The sequence below is a fragment of the Eubalaena glacialis genome, chromosome 7 (genome assembly GCF_028564815.1).
Source record: "Eubalaena glacialis isolate mEubGla1 chromosome 7, mEubGla1.1.hap2.+ XY, whole genome shotgun sequence".
Classification (NCBI taxonomy): domain Eukaryota; kingdom Metazoa; phylum Chordata; class Mammalia; order Artiodactyla; family Balaenidae; genus Eubalaena; species Eubalaena glacialis.
The window spans coordinates 86,848,278-86,867,533 of record NC_083722.1 but is presented as its reverse complement, the minus strand read 5'-3'; the positions used below and the strand labels follow the sequence as shown (position 1 = coordinate 86,867,533).

At 37.1% G+C, this 19,256-nt stretch overlaps 2 protein-coding genes across 5 annotated transcripts in view; one reads left to right on the top strand and one right to left on the bottom strand.

Moving 5' to 3' along the window:
* The window catches only part of THOC7 (THO complex subunit 7), a 21,483-nt gene extending 17,844 nt beyond the window's left edge, over positions 1–3,639 (top strand). For all 4 annotated transcript variants that reach the window (XM_061197108.1, XM_061197106.1, XM_061197107.1 and 1 more), the window contains 3 exons: positions 553–619; positions 706–775; positions 1,507–3,639. In XM_061197108.1, the coding sequence (XP_061053091.1) occupies positions 553–619; positions 706–775; positions 1,507–1,574 (205 nt within the window). In that variant the 3' untranslated portion in view covers positions 1,575–3,639. The remainder of the gene's footprint in view (positions 1–552; positions 620–705; positions 776–1,506) is intronic.
* C7H3orf49 (chromosome 7 C3orf49 homolog) lies at positions 2,833–19,256 on the bottom strand. The gene is given in 5 exon segments (XM_061197481.1): positions 2,833–3,030; positions 3,483–3,596; positions 6,047–6,171; positions 9,332–9,654; positions 19,132–19,256. Coding segments are annotated over 5 exon segments (885 nt in total).

The window sequence follows — 19,256 nt, the reverse complement described above, 5'->3', positions numbered from 1 at the left end:
AAATTATTCCTAAGTTTCGGAAATACATACAGAATAATAACCATTTATAAAAGTTAGAGCCCCCCAAATATTATATACTTATACTGTATATTATTTAGAGATACAAATATATGTGTAAAAAAGGATTAGAATGATATAGTGATTGCCGGAATGGGGAGGAAAGGAGGAGAAAAAGGCCTGGTTCAGAGGACTAGGGGTAAAGTTCAAAGGGTATTTCAAGTTAATCTGCAATTTACCAAAAAAAAAAAAAAAAAAGACTTGAAATAAGTATGACAAAATGTTAAAAGTTACCAACTCTTGGGGTTTGATATCCTGTTATCAAGTTTTTCTATACTTTAAAAGTTATCTAAAATTTAATTTTAATGAAAATTAGTGCATATTTAGAAGTTAAGAAATCACCCTTAGTTTTAAAAGTCTCATCATAATGGAGTATTATAACTCCTTATCTTTTATTTTTAAAATAAATACTATTTAGTAACTAAAAAGTTAGATATTAATTATGAATTCTGTTCCCCCAATTAGCAAAATATAACACTATTTTATTTTTTTCAGGGAACTAGAGGCTCTGGGAAAAGAATTAGAGCACCTTTCACATATTAAAGAAAGTGTTGAAGATAAGGTATTTGCATGTGATATATGTTAGCCTTTGTGTTCTGTATAGGTTTATAGATCAATGTGTATTAATTTTTTTTCTTATTAACACAGCTAGAATTGAGAAGGAAACAGTTTCATGTTCTTCTTAGTACCATCCATGAACTTCAGCAAACACTGGAAAGTAAGTAACAAGAGTCGCAAAATGAATGTGTATGAAGATTTTTAAATGATCAGAGGCATGTCTTCTAAAATATACATTTTAGAGAGTGCACCTTCAGTTTCAGAACAGGAGTGTAGCTGGATGACATTAGAAGGTACTCATGTTGTTCATCTTTCTGATTATATGCAAAAAAGCCTGAATATGTATGATTTGAATACCTGTCTAGTGGTTTGTAAATTAAGAGAAATTTAAGCATGATAGATTTGGAACTGTTCTTGGTTTACTGTAGTATATTGCTATAAAGTAACAATTCAGGACCCAGGCAGGCAATAAGTGAATGAAATAATTAATGCATAAACACATTTGCATTCTCAATGAACTAGGTGCTTTAGGGACCAGGGGACTTGCTCTTTGTATTGACTAGAGCCAATTTTTGTGTTATCTGATCTTCTGATTGTTTGCAAAAAAGCCTAAGACCTAGATTTTTTTTTTTAAGTGACGTCTATCACATAAATTTTGCATTTTTTTTTTTTTTTAAATTTTGCATTTTGATTCAACTAATAACAACAACCAAAACAGGACTTTTAAAACCAAACCCACTTGTGTGGGTCAATTACAGTCATAGGCTGCCATTTTGCCATTTTTGCTTTAAATATATTCGCTAATAAAGGATAAAAGTGTTTTCATGTATTCATTAAACATATAATTTAAGCAAATTTGATTAAAGTTTTATGTTTCTTTCTCAATTGCAGATGATGAAAAGCTCTCAGAGGTAGAAGAAGCTCAAGAAACAAGCATGGAAACTGATCCTAAACCATAGACCAACTAATCACTCACCATTCCCAAGAATATTGAAGTAGCAACATGATCTTAGTGTGTTCAGAATTTGTTGTGCTCTTGAGACATTTAAAGTTTTGGCAGTGAACTACCTTGCTTTTAAATTTTAATGCACAGTTCATTCATATTTCTTCACACAAAGGGAGATGACTTCATTATATATTTGTTTTTATTGAAATGCCTTTTTTATACTTAAAAGATAGGAAGCAACATCCAAAAATGTTTAATGAAATATTTTCAAGCCAGATATGTTAGTGCTCATTGGTATTCTAGGTAGTTTTTAACTGGTAACATTGATTTGCTCACAAAATAAGTGGAAGATAGTGAGAAGGTGGCATTTCTAGGATGTACCTGAGAAAATTAGTCAATTTCTGGAAATCGTTACCACTTTTGAAAATGAAGTCCATGAATAGGCTCTCAGGAGGGCTGTGAACTTATGAAATTATGTACAAAATGTTTGTGGTGTATGCTTATTGTGGGAGAGGTTCCATGATATTAAGAATCACTGATATCAGAGGTAATTACAAGATGCAAAGTAAATCAATATGCATTACTTTCTAGATCTCTGTCCTTAATACTTGAGCAATGTGGTTGTTAAATGTTTTGTTGAAATGTTTTCTCTCTATCGTTTTGTTCTGTAGGAGTCATTTTCAAGAGTCTTGCAAAAAGGATTTCATGATCTTTTTAAAAAATTAAGCCAGGTCTGAATCACTTATAATTGTCTTACGTATTGAATTACATGTCTAATACTTATTAGGGTCTATCCTTATCCATTTATTTTAGTTCAGAAACATGGCATTTTGCATGAATCATACCTTAATAATGCTACATTTTTGTAATTTTGATACAAACTCGTATCTTTAAAAATGAAAGTTTAAAGTTAGCTCAATAGTAGTCACAGTGAAAGTGTCAAAATACTTTTAAGTGCTTCCTCTAATTTCATCTGGCAAATTTCATGGGAGAAATTTCTTTGCAGAAATGCTATAACCTGATAAATATTTCTATTTTCCATTATTAGAAAGAATTATGAAGCAAAAATTTGCTTATATTGACTCAGAATTAAAAATCAATTTTTCCAAAAGGATATTTTTTTAAGGACTGTTGGGCAGAATATTTTTACCACCGACCCCACCCCCCTTAACCCCCCGCTGCCACCACTGATTAAGAGAAACTTATTCAGGATTATGTACCAAAAGATAAGAACTCCTATGAACATAACTTTTGTGCAGTCAGAAACAAAATCAGAAGCAGCACCAAGTACATGGGAAACACACGTTTTTCAATTTATACTTCCTCATGGTTCTCTTGGATATCCTCTGGAACTGCTTGGAAGACTGAAGGATTTCATCCCCTAGAAACTCACACTGTTGAAGCTCAGCGTGTCTTTGGGCCAATAGCTTCATGGATTTATCTGTCACTGTTTCTATGAGGTCATCCACCTATGACAGCCAGATACAAAGAAATGAAACCATGTGCTAGAAAGCCTTGTCCACATCCAAAGGAGGCCTGTTTTTCCTGAGAGATAAGTTCAGGAATTGTTGGACGTTTACAAGTCCCAAAGTATTAATCTAATTCAAGTCATAGCAAACAGAGCTTGAAAACATACATTTACCACCCAGTGGTAAAGAGGATCTCATTTCTTCTCAAAAGAAGCCCATGTGTGTGCCTTCATTTTAATTGAATTCACTTAATATTTATTAGGCACACAGCACCATCCTCGGTGCCCTCAGCAATCCTGTAGCCACTCTTGAATGCCCCCCACTAACATGATTCCTTCATGCTAATCATTAGTTTCATCCCACATCCACGCTGTCTAGCAGGGCTGTGCATTCAGTTAAGCCTGGCCCTCTGATGCTTTTGAAACACCAAAGTAAAAGCCTTTGTCCACTACCTGCATTTGAAGCTTTCCTACTGTCAAATCTGATTTTCGGAGGATGTTTTCCGTGCTATGTTTCTTTTTTTTAAATGCTGGAAAGTGTGATCTCTTTTTTGAGGAATACGGAACCTATCATAAAAATGCAAAAATACATCAGATTAAGAAGTGCCAACATGATATCTGTGACGGTGCTTAAATGAACATTCTCACCTTTGGGACATTCTCTTATAAACTGAACATTTGCCCCATAACAACGTTGAGTTGGAGGTCGTATTCATATTATTCTCCACCCCCCATGTATCTCCTTTGTGCCCAGAGCTCTCTTTGAAGAGATCTATAGGGTGCAGAGAAATGAGATTGTCTGGTTCTAAGAGAAAATACAGTGTCAGGAAAAAAGCAGGTCATTTGTAAGGGGGAAGAAGAAGAAATTGCTTCTGCAGCCGCTGAGCACAGAGTGTGGGGCTGTTGTAGACCAGTGCCCCAGAAAGCTCATTATCACTGGATCCAGTTGTTAATTTGGTCTTGTTTCTGCAGGTTTCCTTATTTTCATGACAGACATGTCTCCAAACATAAAAAGAAAGCTCTGGGTTCTTTTCGCTGCATGCCTGATACTCTTCCCCTGGTCCCTGGCTTGCTGGTTTCAAGTACCTGTGCTATTGGAAATCATTCCTAGGTCATGGCTCCTGGCTAATATGCCCTTTTTAGTCTTATTGGGTTCACTCTTCCTTCCCCTTGTGCTTAGTAATTAGCATTAGGACTATTGTGAGGCCTACACAAAGTAGGATGTGGGACCACATCTGGGTCTTGCCCTTTGCCTGAGTTTACAAATGAGTCTGCGGAACCTCCGCTCTGCCCTGCCAGCTCGCCTAGGCTCAAGTGTCACTGGCAGAATCTTCCCCAGTCCAGCCAGAGTACGACTCCTCTTTTTCCTCTCTCGTAAAACCAAGTGTTTTGGGGGCTTTTTTTCTATTAAGCACTTGGTAATTACTTATTTCTGTGTTTGTTGAATACCACTATTAAAAAGTCAAATGCCTAGAACGGTCAGGCAGGGTTTGTAAAACAGGCTTAGCTGGGGCTGGTGTGAACTGGAGAGAACATGCCCTCCTGCAAAGGGGGCAGGCCTCTGCGCCGGCTCCTGCTGTTGCCCCGGGAATTGTGGGCCCAGTGTTGCCAAATCCTCCTATTTTTCAAAAAGAAGTTGAAAATCCAGATTTCTGTTTGAATTTTTCTGATTTTGAAATGTGGGCCGTTCATTCAAATATATTTTTGAGAACATTCTGAGAGCTAACAGTGCCATACTTTCATGTCCATCTCCTCTATCAAACTATAAGTTCTACACAAACAGGACCATGACCTTGGGTCACCTTTATAGCCTCCCCAAACTGCCCAGCACATAAAAGGAATACGATAAATGCAAACTTAGCACAAAAAAGGTAAAATTCAAAACTAATATTGGTGCACTCTGGCAGTGACGCTCTAGAGCAGCATTGTTCGACAGAACTTTCCACAAAAATGGAAATGTTCTTTATCCGCACTGTCCAGTCCAACAGACGCTGGCCATATATGTTTACTGAGCACTTGAAAGGTAGCTAGTGCAGCGAAGGGAATGGACTTTTATTTAATTTTAATTAATGTAAATAGTCACACGTGGCTATTGGCTACCATATTGGACAGTACAATTAGTACCTAGTATAGTAATTAGGACTAAGCACTCCAGAGCCAGGTCTTCTGCTGCTTGAAGCCTGGCTCTTCCAATTATCTGGGCCAATTACTTAACCTCTCGTTGCCATCCCTAAAATAATATCCTACTTACTGTAGTAACCTATTGCTCTCTACCTTATAGGGCTGTCGTAAGGATTAACTGAGTTGGTATTTTTAAAGCACTGAGAACAGGGCCTGGAACATAGTCAGCTTTAAGTAAATGCTTATTATATCTAAAGTAATAATAGTATTTCAGGGTTCTATTAAAAAAATAGTCTGGGCAATTTAGGCTAAAACTTGATAAGTACAGGTAAGTACAAGCTTTGGGTTGGAGAGTCCTGGATCACCTAGTGCTGTACTGTCTGTACTATACATATGGCTATTTGTATTCTAATTTCAATTACAATGAAATAAAATTTAAAATTCAGCTCCTCAGTTGCACTGGCCACATTCCAAAGTCTGAAAAGCCACACGGGCTAATGGCTACTATTTTGGACAAATGTACACTTGCATCCTTGCAGAAATTCTATTGGGTTGGTCTAGAGAATTCCTCTCCACATGTATGCATGATAGGCCAGGTGCTAATATACTAATGAGTCTTGATATTTGAACAGCTGACAAAGTCAATATAAAGCTGTAAACTTCACTGTTGCCCAGATTGTAGCAGAAGCTGGACAGTTTGAGCTCAGAACTAGAGGAATCAGAACTGGAAAGCCCACATTCTGTGCCCTAAATTCTGGGAGTGGAGACACACAAGTAGCAGCTTTAAATGCTTTATTATGAGGGACTTGCAGTGGGAGAGAACTTGGTTTTTACAACATCCCTAAACACTGACTTACTGATAAGTCTTTAGAGGCGAGTTTGTCTTAGCATTTTACCTTCTGCAGTCCTGAGGGAAGGGACGTCACAGATAACCGCTTGGTGGTTCTCCTGGCTCTGAGGAGTGTATTTCCTTGGGTTATCTCCTCTGTCTCTGCTTCTACAACATCAAGTTGTATAGTTGCTTAGAGGGAAGGGGAAGAAAAAAACAGACAATCTTGAAGGATCACAGTAATAAACATATGCTCCCTATTAGAAAGTCTCCTGTAAAGCCAGCATCACATGCTGTCTCAGTGGCTTTTCTCTTTGGGGTTAAAAATTAAAAATGGATTTGTTTTGCTGAAGCTTACACTTTCTCCTGAACATTTATTTGCCTTTTCTTGTGGTCATGACCTCAGTGGTCACCAACCCGTCTTAACAAGGTGGTTACCTGTCTTTGAGACTTCAGTTTTGCCCTCTGTTGCTTTTCCCTGTAACTCTTGTGGAATTCGAAAAAGTAACCCTCTAATGTGCAAGACAATCCCTTGAGTATTTGCTGTAGACAAAAGCCAACTTTAAATCTACTCTGCAGCAAAGTGGCACAAGGCTCAGTCATTCACATACCATCTTAATAGTTTTTCCCACATTCCAGGAGCCCCGTGAACCCTAGAGCCCTTAATATTTTTCTCTATCAATTCAATTCTTAACACAATAAACATACTTATAAAGGAAACTTAAAACATTATCATAAATCAAAAACCAATATCATAAATATAGGCACTGAGATTAGTATGGTAAAACCAAAACCATGTTATTGCCTACAGAAGGCACTAAACTTGAGGTTACTCTCTTTTTTACTGTAACAGAAAAAGGGCAGGAAATGAGACTTTTTCCTTGTTGTAGTCAAAGGGATCGACAGGGTCATTTGGAAAAAGGGTTTTGCAGCTTGTCCTGTTTCAGTGTCTTCAAGCTGTGCGCAGCACCTAAAATCAACTTAACCTGCTTTAGGTCCATTGATAACCACATCTACGAGCCGTGGCTCCTCATCTCAGTGACTGGTGGCTCCACCTTCAAAGCAGATGCTCAACCCGGGGACCCTTCCTTCTCCCCTGCCACTGTCCAGCTCATCCCCAAATCTTGCAACTTCTACCTATGAATATTTCTCCCTTAATCTCACCATCCCCACTGCCACGACTCGTCCAAGCTATTATCATCCCTTGCCTGAACGAATGTAAGAGCCTGTTTATTGTTCCTTCTGCATCTCTTCTTGCTCTCCTTCGATCCAGTCTCTACCCTGCAGCCTGAGCTACCTTTAAAAAATGCCAATCCGATTATATAAATCCCCAGCTTGAAAATATTTGATGGTTTCTTATCACCCTTAGGAAAAGTTAAAATTTCTTAACATGGCTTACAGACACCCTTACCACCTTATTCACCAGCCTCTCCCTGGCTGGATTACTTTCTTAATTACGCCCAGTGCTCTCTTGATGTTGGAACTTGAAAGTGCTCTCCCCTCTTCCTGGGAAACTGTTCTTACCACTCTTTCCTTATCTACTCTAGTTGTCCCTCAGATCTCATCTGAGTTGTTCCTTCCTCAGAGAGGCCTTTCCTGAGCCCCCTCCCCTAAATTAGCATCCATGATGTATACCCATAGTGCCTTCTGCTTCTCCTTTGCATCAGAGGTAATTATCTGCATAATGCTGGAATGTCCCTCTGTGCTGTAACTCCAGGAGGGTAGGGACCATGTGTGTTCTATCTGCTACTCTATCCCTAATAGTGTGGCTGGCATATAATAATTATTTACTAAATTTTTGTTAAAAAAGTGTAATGAGGGTCAACAGGGATGAGCAACTGTCTTTTGGTCACAGCTGAGGGTCAGAATGTTTGAGTGGAAGCCCGAAGGACGGGCAAGTTTCTTGGAAAAATCTTAGTGTAGAGATTTGTTATTCCAACTAAGATGAAAATAAGCCAATGCATGGGATGAGGGGGAAGATTTTGGTCCTCTGTTTTCTGCTGGACTCTCCAACTCCAGCCCCATCAGTATATAAGCATGTCCTCTTTGCTATTTTTAACAGAAATAGGCAGGTCAATCCATACCAGGTAATTGCTAGATGCTTGGATCCTTGTAATAGTGACTGCTTTTTCCAGAAGAGAGAGTTTGTTTGAAAGGGCAGTCAGTCAGCTGGAAGCCATCATTTTTGTTTTTTGGGGTTTTTTTTCTGGAAAAAGTATCCACTAGGCTTGCAGCCTTATAACCATGTGAAATTTGAAGGTATGTTTGAATTTCCTACATATACATAAGGACTTTATATGTTTCTGGATGCTGTGCTATAAAGGGCATTAGAAACCTACAAAGGATATTCATGGCAGTGAAGCTCTTCTGTATGATATTATAATGAGAGACACATTACATGGTGGGTTTTTCAAACCCATAGAAGTGTGCAGGGCAAAGAGTGAACCCTAATGTCAACTATGGACTATACTTAATAATAATATATTAATATTGGCTCATCAATTGTAACAAATGTACCATGCTAAGGCAAGATGTTAATAACAGAGGAAACTATGAGGGTAGGGTAAGGAGAGAGAGGTATATGGGAACTAACTTTCTGTATTTTCTGCCCAATTTTCCAGTAAACCTAAAACTGCTCTAAAAAATAAGGTCTATTAATTTTAAAAAGCTACAGAGGAGAATGCAAATAGTAGTAATATCGTTAGTCATCACTCATTAGGGCCCCCCCAAAACAGCATCACCATGTTGCAAAAAAGACAAAGTTAATCGTTCAAACGTTGATTCTTCACAAGGTACATGGGAAGTAGATACAACAAAATAAAACTTCCTTTCTGACTTACCAATCATAGATTTTAAAAATAGAATTCTCACCACACCCTCTTCTGTTAGAAGTAGCCATTTGAAAGTCTGCCTCACTCCTTTCTCCAGAAACAAAACAAAACAAAATCCCACTTTGGTTTGATTTTCTAATATATGTGTATGTGTATGTGTATTTGGTTTGATTTTCTAGTGTATGTGTATGTGTATATACATATACACATACATATGCCTATGTTTGCATCTGTATGTAAATGAAAAGTAGCTTTAGACTGATGAGAACCACTGTTTAATTGGGCTGGGAGGGACCTCAAAGGTGATCTAATTCAGAGCTTTTCAAAATGCATGTACATACGAGTCACCTGGGGGTCTTTCTAAAATGCAGATTCTGACTCAGTAGACCTGGGTGGGGCCTGAGCTTCTGCATTTCAGACCAGCTCCCAGGAGATGCCATACTTGGGGTAGCAAGAAAAGCCATCCTAATTTCATTTTTCCTCTTGGCCTTGACACTTAACCATATGTTGCCTTTGATTACCATCCTGTGAGAGCTTTCTCATTCTTGGTTAGGTAAATAACTTGGGCGATGGAAGCTCCTTGACAATTCTAGGAAGAAGGCTCTGCGTATTTGAAAGGAGGGTTTCCTTAGGGTTAGTGGAGCCCTCGCCGCTGACACTTGCTGGCTTGCTTCTGTACTTGTGTGACAGCATCCTCCCCAAAAAAGTCTTCACTTTCTTGACCAAATCTCTTTTCTGATTTTGCTGGCTTTCATGAAATTCCATGTCACTCTCATTGGATGATTCCTCTTTGGGGACCAATACATTTTGTTTTACTAAGTTGGTAGACACAGCTCTATGCCATCTGAACAAAAGAAAAATAATTTGTATCAGGGAAATTGAAAAGTTAAAAAAAAGGTATCATTTAAATCATTAAAATCCACTGCAAATGTGAAAAAATTATACAGTTCCAAAAAATAAATTTGAAGACCCAAATCACAGAAGAATAAAGCCAAAGCAACTACTTGGCGTTTTGTTGCCAAACTCTAGAAGTGCATTCTGGCCACTATCTCATTTAATCCTCATAGCAGGTAGGTTATATTATTATCTTCATTTTACTAATGAGTAAACTGAGACATAGAGAGATTAACTTAATTGACCAAGCATAGAATGCAGATTTTAATCTTGGTTTGTGATTGTTAAATTATATTACCTCATATTGGCAAATTGGAGATCTTATTTCAGTAATGGTTTGAGATAGTTTTTGCTGGATTTAGTGGTTCCCAGGCTACAGTGATGAGAGATGAAAGAGTCTGCTAGGGTAGTCAATAAAGAATACGGTCTCCAAGGTCCTATAAACACTGCATTTACATAGAATACGCATTTAGAGAGAATAATTCTAAATGCGTTATTTCCAAAATTCCAAATAGTCATATAGCATCTTCATCATTTTTGCATATTTTAGTAATTTTTCATATTTTAGTAAATAGGTAACACTTCTTAATAGACTTCTATGTGCTAAACACTCATCTAAGTTCTTTCATATGTATTACACAATTTAGTCCTCCTACTGTCCTCTCCATTTTACAAATGAGGAAATTAAAAGTTGGAAAGATTAAATAAGATTAAATAACTTATGCCCAGACAATCTGACCCCAAAGTCTGTGTTGTTATCCTCTGTGCTAGGTAAATATCATCCATTCCATGATACCCTGATTTACCTAATATTCTTCCTCAATTAACTGGGTTTTTGTTAGTTTCATCCAAAGCAACAATATCCATAAAATCTCAGGGATTTAAAAAAATTAACCTTTTTATTTCGAGATAATTGTAGTTTCACATGCAGTTGTAATAAATAATACAGGGAGATTCTCTGTGTACTCTTTACCCAGTTTCCCCCAATGGCAAACTCCTGCAAAACTAAAATACATTGGCACAACCAGGATATTGACACTGATACTGTCAAGATACCGAACATTTCCATCACCACTAGGATCCTTCGTGTTTTATAGCCACGCCCACTTCCCACTCACCCCTGCCTTTTCCTTAAACCCTGGCAATCACTAAGCTGTCCTCCATGTGTATAATCTATGTCCTTTCAAGAAGGTACTGTAGAGAAACAAGAAAAACTACAGTCCTGCAGCCTGTGGAACAGAAACCACATTTACAGAAAGATAGACAAGATGAAAAGGCAGAGGGCTATATACCAGATGAAGGAACAAGAAAAAACCCCAGAAAAACAACTAAATGAAGTGGAGATAGGCAACCTTCCAGAAAAAGAATTCAGAATAATGATAGTGAAGATGATCCAGGACCTTGGAATAAGAATGGAGGCAAAGATTGAGAAGATGCAAGAAATGATTAACAAAGACCTAGAAGAATTAAAGAACAAACAAACAGAGATGACCAATACAATAACTGAAATGAAAACTACACTAGAAGGAATCAATAGTAGAATAACTGAGGCAGAAGAACGGATAAGTGACCTGGAAGACAGAATGGTGGAATTCACTGCTGCGGAACAGACTAAAGAAAAAAGAATGAAAAGAAATGAAGACAGCCTAAGAGACCTCTGGGACAACATTAAACGCAACAACATTCGCATTATAGGGGTCCCAGAAGGAGAAGAGAGAGAGAAAGGACCAGAGAAAATATTTGAAGAGATTATAGTCGAAAACTTCCCTAACATGGGAAAGGAAATAGCCACCCAAGTCCAGGAAGCGCAGAGAGTCCCATACAGGATAAACCCAAGGAGAAGCACGCCGAGACACATAGTAATCAAAGTGGCAAAAATTAAAGACAAAGAAAAATTATTGAAAGCAGCAAGGGAAAAACGACAAATAACATACAAGGGAACTCCCATAAGGTTAACAGCTGATTTCTCAGCAGAAACTCTACAAGCCAGAAGGGAGTGGCATGATATACTTCAAGTGATGAAAGGGAAGAACCTACAACCAAGATTACTCTACCCGGCAAGGATCTCATTTAGATTTGATGGAGAAATCAAAAGCTTTACAGACAAGCAAAAGCTAAGAGAATTCAGCACCACCAAACCAGCTCTACAACAAATGTTAAAGGAACTTCTCTAAGTGGGAAACACAAGAGAAGAAAAGGACCTACAAAAACAAACCCAAAACAATTAAGAAAATGGTCATAGGAACATACATATCGATAATTACCTTAAACGTGAATGGATTAAATGCTCCAGCCAAAAGACACAGGCTTGCTGAATGGATACAAAAACAAGACCCATATATATGCTGTCTACAAGAGACCCACTTTAGACCTAGGGACACATACAGACTGAAAGTGAGGGGATGGAAAAAGATATTCCATGCAAATGGAAATCAAAAGAAAGCTGGAGTAGCAATACTCATATCAGATAAAATAGACTTTAAAATAAAGAATGTTACAAGAGACAAGGAAGGACACTACATGATGATCAAGGGATCGATCCAAGAAGAAGATATAACAATTATAAATATATATGCACCCAACACAGGAGCACCTCAATACATAAGACAACTGCTAACAGCTATAAAAGAGGAAATCGACAGTAACACAATAATAGTGGGGGACTTTAACACCTCACTTACACCAATGGACAGAGCATTCAAAATGAAAATAAATAAGGAAACAGAGCTTTAAATGACACAATAGACCAGATAGATTTAATTGATATTTATAGGACATTCCATCCAAAAACAGCAGATTACACGTTCTTCTCAAGTGCGCACGGAACATTCTCCAGGATAGATCACATCTTGGGTCACAAATCAAGCCTCAGTAAATTTAAGAAAATTGAAATCATATCAAGCATCTTTTCTGACCACAAAGCTATGAGATTAGAAATGAATTACAGGGGAAAAAACATAAAAAACACAAACACATGGAGGCTAAACAATACGTTACTAAATAACCAAGAGATTACTGAAGAAATCAAAGAGGAAATCAAAAAATACCTAGAGACAAATGACAATGAAAACACGACGACCCAAAACCTATGGGATGCTGCAAAAGCAGTTCTAAGAGGGAAGTTTATAGCTATACAAGCCTACCTAAAGAAACAAGAAAAATCTCAAGTAAACAATCTAACCTTACACCTAAAGAAACTAGAGAAAGAAGAACAAACAAAACCCAAAGTTAGCAGAAGGAAAGAAATCATAAAGATCAGAGCGGAAATAAATGAAATAGAAACAAAGAAAACAATAGCAAAGATCAATAAAACTAAAAGCTGGTTCTTTGAGAAGATAAACAAAATTGATAAGCCATTAGCCAGACTCATCAAGAAAAAGAGGGAGAGGACTCAAATCAATAAAATCAGAAATGAAAAAGGAGAAGTTACAGCAGACACTGCAGAAATACAAAGCATCCTAAGAGACTACTACAAGCAACTTTATGCCAATAAAATGGACAACCTGGAAGAAATGGACAAATTCTTAGAAAGGTATAACCTTCCAAGACTGAACCAGGAAGAAGCAGAAAATATGAACAGACCAATCACAAGTAATGAACTTGAAACTGTGATTAAAAATCTTCCAACAAACAAAAGTCCAGGACCAGATGGCTTCACAGCTGAATTCTATCAAACATTTAGAGAAGAGCTAACACCTATCCTTCTCAAACTCTTCCCAAAAATTGCAGAGGAAGGAACACTCCCAAACTCATTCTATGAGGCCACCATCACCCTGATACCAAAACCAGACAAAGACACTACAAAAAAAGAAAATTACAGACCAATATCACTGATGAATATAGATGCAAAAATCCTCAACAAAATACTAGCAAACAGAATCCAACAACACATTAAAAGGATCATACACCACGATCAAGTGGGATTTATCCCAGGGATGCAAGGATTCTTCATTATACGCAAATCAATCAATGTGATACACCATATTAACAAATTGAAGAATAAAAACCATATGATCATCTCAATAGATGCAGAAAAAGCTTTTGACAAAATTCAACACCCATTTATGATAAAAACTCTCCAGAAAGTGGGCATAGAGGGAACCTACCTCAACATAATAAAGGCCATATATGACAAACCCACAGCAAACATCATTCTCAACGGTGAAAAACTGAAAGCATTTCCTCTAAGATCAGGAACGAGACAAGGATGTCCACTCTCACCACTATTATTCAACATAGTTCTGGAAGTCCTAGCCACGGCAATCAGAGAAGAAAAAGAAATAAAAGGAATACAAATTGGAAAAGAAGAAGTAAAACTGTCACTGTTTGCAGATGACATGATACTATACATAGAGAATCCTAAAACTGCCACCAGAAAACTGCTAGAGCTAATTAATGAATATGGTAAAGTTGCAGGATACAAAATTAATGCACAGAAATCTCTTGCATTCCTATACACTAATGATGAAAAATCTGAAAGAGAAATTATGGAAACACTCCCATTTGCCATTGCAACAAAAAGAATAAAATACCTAGGAATAAACCTACCTAGGGAGACAAAAGACCTGTATGCAGAAAACTATAAGACACTGATGAAAGAAATTAAAGATGATACCAACAGATGGAGAGATATACCATGTTCTTGGATTGGAAGAATCAACATTGTGAAAATGACTATACTACCCAAAGCAATCTACAGATTCAATGCAATCCCTATCAAATTACCAATGGCATTTTTTACGGAGCTAGAAAAAATCATCTTAAAATTTGTATGGAGACACAAAAGACCCCGAATAGCCAAAGCAGTCTTGAGGGAAAAAAACGGAGCTGGAGGAATCAGACTCCCTGACTTCAGACTATACTACAAAGCTACAGTAATCAAGACAATATGGTACTGGCACAAAAACAGAAACATAGATCAATGGAACAAGATAGAAAGCCCAGAGATAAACCCACGCACCTATGGTCAACTAATCTATGACAAAGGAGGCAAAGATATACGATGGAGAAAAGACAGTCTCTTCAATAAGTGGTGCTGGGAAAACTGGACAGCTACATGTAAAAGAATGAAATTAGAATACTCCCTAACACCATACACAAAAATAAACTCAAAATGGATTACAGACCTAAATGTAAGACTGGACACTATAAAACTCTTAGAGGAAAACATAGGAAGAACACTCTTTGACATAAATCACAGCAAGATCTTTTTTGATCCACCTCCTAGAGTAATGGAAATAAAAACAAAAATAAACAAATGGGACCTAATGAAACTTCAAAGCTTTTGCACTGCAAAGGAAACCATAAACAAGACGAAAAGACAACCCTCAGAATGGGAGAAAATATTTGCAAACGAATCAACGGACAAAGGATTAATCTCCAAAATATATAAACAGCTCATTCAGCTCAATATTAAAGAAACAAACACCCCAATCCAAAAATGGGCAGAAGACCTAAATAGACATTTCTCCAAAGAAGACATACAGATGGCCACGAAGCACATGAAAAGATGCTCAACATCACTAATTATTAGAGAAATGCAAATCAAAACTACAATGAGGTATCACCTCACACCAGTTAGAATGGGCATCATCAGAAAATCTACAAACAACAAATGCTGGAGAGGGTGTGGAGAAAAGGGAACCCTCTTGCACTGTTGGTGGGAATGTAAATTGATACAGCCACTATGGAGAACAATATGGAGGTTCCTTAAAAAACTAAAAATAGAATTACCATATGACCCAGCAATCCCACTACTGGGCATATACCCAGAGAAAACCGTAATTCAAAAAGACACATGCACCCGAATGTTCATTGCAGCACTATTTACAATAGCCAGGTCATGGAAGCAACCTAAATGCCCATCAACAGACGAATGGATAAAGAAGTTGTGGTACATATATACAATGGAATATTACTCAGCCATAAAAAGGAACGAAATTGAGTCATTTGTTGAGACGTGGATGGATCTAGAGACTGTCATACAGAGTGAAGTCAGAAAGAGAAAAACAAATATCGTATATTAACGCATATATGTGGAACCTAGAAAAATGGTATAGATGAGCCAGTTTGCAGGGCAGAAGTTGAGACACAGATGTAGAGAACAGACATATGGACACCGAGGGGGGAAAACAGCGGTGGGGTGGGGATAGTGGTGTGCTGAATTGGGCGATTGGGATTGACATGTATACACTGATGTGTATAAAATTGATGACTAATAAGAACCTGCAGTATAAACAAACAAACAAAACAACTAATACTAAACTTTCATTGGGTTATTTGTATGGAAATATGTTAATATAAATGTTTCAGACATTACATGAAATTTCTAAAAATCTTATATGTTCTGGTATAATGTTATAAGTCATAATCCTAGTTATTACTTTAAAATGTATATCTCAGAAATAACTAATTTTCTTGTCAACTGCATTATTATGAACTTTCATCAAATCTTTAACCGTGGTCATTTTTAAGTCTTGTCATTTACAGACAGTTCTGGGTGTACTCTGATGCTTTTGTAAATATGTTCCTATAAAAGGGTTTCATCTTCAGGAAATTCATGGAAAAGACTCTGACAAGTACAGGTTTCTGGTACCTGACTGTACTGCTGAACTGAATGAATAAGCACTTTCAGAACTCTAATGAAAAACTGATGAGCTCATAAAAGTGCTAACAAAAGATCAAGATGAAAAAAAAAAAATTAATTACATGGGACTGAGTGAACTGATGAGGATGAGTATAATTTTTGTGACTTTCTGGTTGAATTTAAAAAAAGAAAAAATCCCACAAGGACTCAGAGGCAAAGAATATACAAATCAATTTTCACTGCAAAGTAAAGGAGCTGTTACAGTGGAGGATTACTGGACTGAATGTCAATATTATGACATAGTATGAGTGTGTTTCATGTTTGGTAATTGCAATCATTGTTGCTTTTGTTGTGGTCATCCATGTACAATGCTTGGTGTCAGTCTATTTATCTCTTGTAAAAATAAAATACAGTGTGTGTGGGAAAAAAAAAAAAAAAAAAAAAAAAAAAAAGAAGGTACTGTAAATGGAATCATACAGCATATGGTTGACCCTGGAACAACATGGGTCTGAACTGTGCAGTTCTACTTACATGCAAATTTTTTTCAATAGTAAGTACTACATGATCCAAGGTCAGTTGAGTCCGTGGATGTGGAACCTTAGACACCAAGGAACTGCAGATATGGAGGGCTGACTCTAGGTTATACATGGATTTTTGACTGTGCAGATGGCTGGCATCCCTAACCCCTGCTTTGTTCAAGAGTCAACTGTAAAATCTTTTGGGGTTTACTTTTTTCATTCAGCATAATTCTCCAGAGATTCATTCAGGTTGTTGTGTTTATCAATATTCTATTCCTCTTTATTGCTGAGTAACATTCCATGATGTGGACATACCACACTTTGTCTAACCATTCACTCATTGGAAGACATTTGGGTAGTTTCCAATTTGGGGCTGTTATGAATAAAGCTACTATAAACATGTGTGTACAAGTTTTTGTGTGAGCATAAATCTTCATTTCTCTGGGTGAAATCCCAGGTTTGATATTATATTACATTACATTATATTTATAATACATGTAATACATATTTCTAATGAGGATATAAATAAATTCATAACTATTAAAAACATTTTTCATATACTACTTAAACTATGTCAATCCCACCAGTAGCAAAATACCAACCTCCAGAAAAACACTATTCTCAATTGAACCTAAATCATTCAGCTTCTCTGTCATTATGCAAGAGAAGTAGTTCAGCCCACTAAATAGTTCAGCCCAAGCACTGGAGTTAAATGGTTTGGTTCAAACGAGCACCATACTTCCTAACTGTGTGATCTTGGCCATGTTATTTAACATCTATAAGCTTCAGTTTTCTCATTTGAAAATAGGTATGTTGTTCTCAGGAATGTACAAATAAAAGAAAATAATTTATGTGCTTGAAACCTGATAATACATTCAATAAATGATAGCTTTTATTACCATGTGGAACAGATCTGTGTGGAAAAAATTTAAAAGGCAAGTAGGGAGTGCAAGCTAAGAGGTCAAAAGAAGGGAGCCCTCATAGGCTAGCAGCCTCCTTTTTGGGACCAAGGACGTAGAGTTTTGTCAGTTGTACACACACACACACACTCACGAGGTGGTATTATTCACATTCATTATAGTTGAGCATAGTTACTATAATACAGTAACTTTCCAGCAGAGGGCAGTCAAGTGTCCTAAGGAAGGGGTGCCATATTCTAATTTGCCCAAAGGTCATTTACGGGCTAAGACTAATTTCCCATGGACCCTTCTGAGAATCTTTTAATAAAGCCATCTGTTTCTACTACCATAAATACACATACACATGGGAATACCATTCAGAAGGTTCAGGAACCCCCAAGGCCATTCATGCAACCCCTCAAATAAAAAGCACTGCCCTAAGCAGTTTCTGAATCTCTAGAATGTGTCTCCCATTCCCATCCCTCCACCCTTATTCCCAGTCTATTTATAACATAATTAACAAATGTAATTTTGCTCCAGAGCCTAGGAATAGAACTGCTGCCATTGCTGTTATGAAAAGAATCCTTTCTTTCCTAAGCTTTTAAGTATCTTGGTTGGTGGTGAATTTATTTGGTTGTATTGCCTCTCCTTTTAACCCCTGTTTCTTACTGAAAGTGGAAATCTCTGCAAAATTTCATTTTGCCTGTGGAAGTTCAGAAGTCTGATCTTTGATGCTTCAGGTCTCATGAAAACACCTCATTTCTACCTATCTAAGATATTGCTCATGAACCTGGTAAGAAAGAAAACACCCTGCCCTCAAAATTGGAAAATAATTCATCTCACTGACTTTCCAAATTAAAATGTATTATTTTTGGAGTATTTCATGCTTGTCTTCATGGTTTTGCCATTGGCAAGAAAAATTAGGTATAAGACAGTTTTTAGGTTACATAAGAGCATGCACATGGGTGAAATACAATTAGTATGTATCTCAGCAGCCAAAATTGCTGGAAAAGGGAACAGAAAGAGCATTGCTCATGGACTCATCTTGAAAAATGCACTACTGAATTTTCAAAATAATAGTATTTGCTGTCTAAAATTGTGAGACTGAAATATTAGCTTACTATCTGCTTATTTTAGTATAATATGCCACATTAAAACTCAAATTCAGGTAGAAAGGAAAGGTTTTCCCCATTACAATGAAGACTTTTCTAATCACAAAATGAAGCTTCCATTGTGGCACTAGGTTCTCTGATCCAGTGTATAAATGCTGTCTCCTCTTCCTCTAATCCATACAGAGCCTTCATTTCTAAATGCAATGCTTAAAAAGAGATTCTACCTTTTCTAATCATCACGGTGAATATTGGTCAATGCAAAATCCAAAGAATCTCACTCAAGAGAGAAGAAAATGAGTCCCAGTTTCCTACCTTTCAATCCCTTTCCTTTTGAATGAGCCATTTCTCTTTCTGGGTTGCTGAAATCTCCGGTACTGGCCAGCTTTTCCGTAAGCAACCTTAAAGGGCTCTGGTGTATATAGGTGAGGATGGTCCAT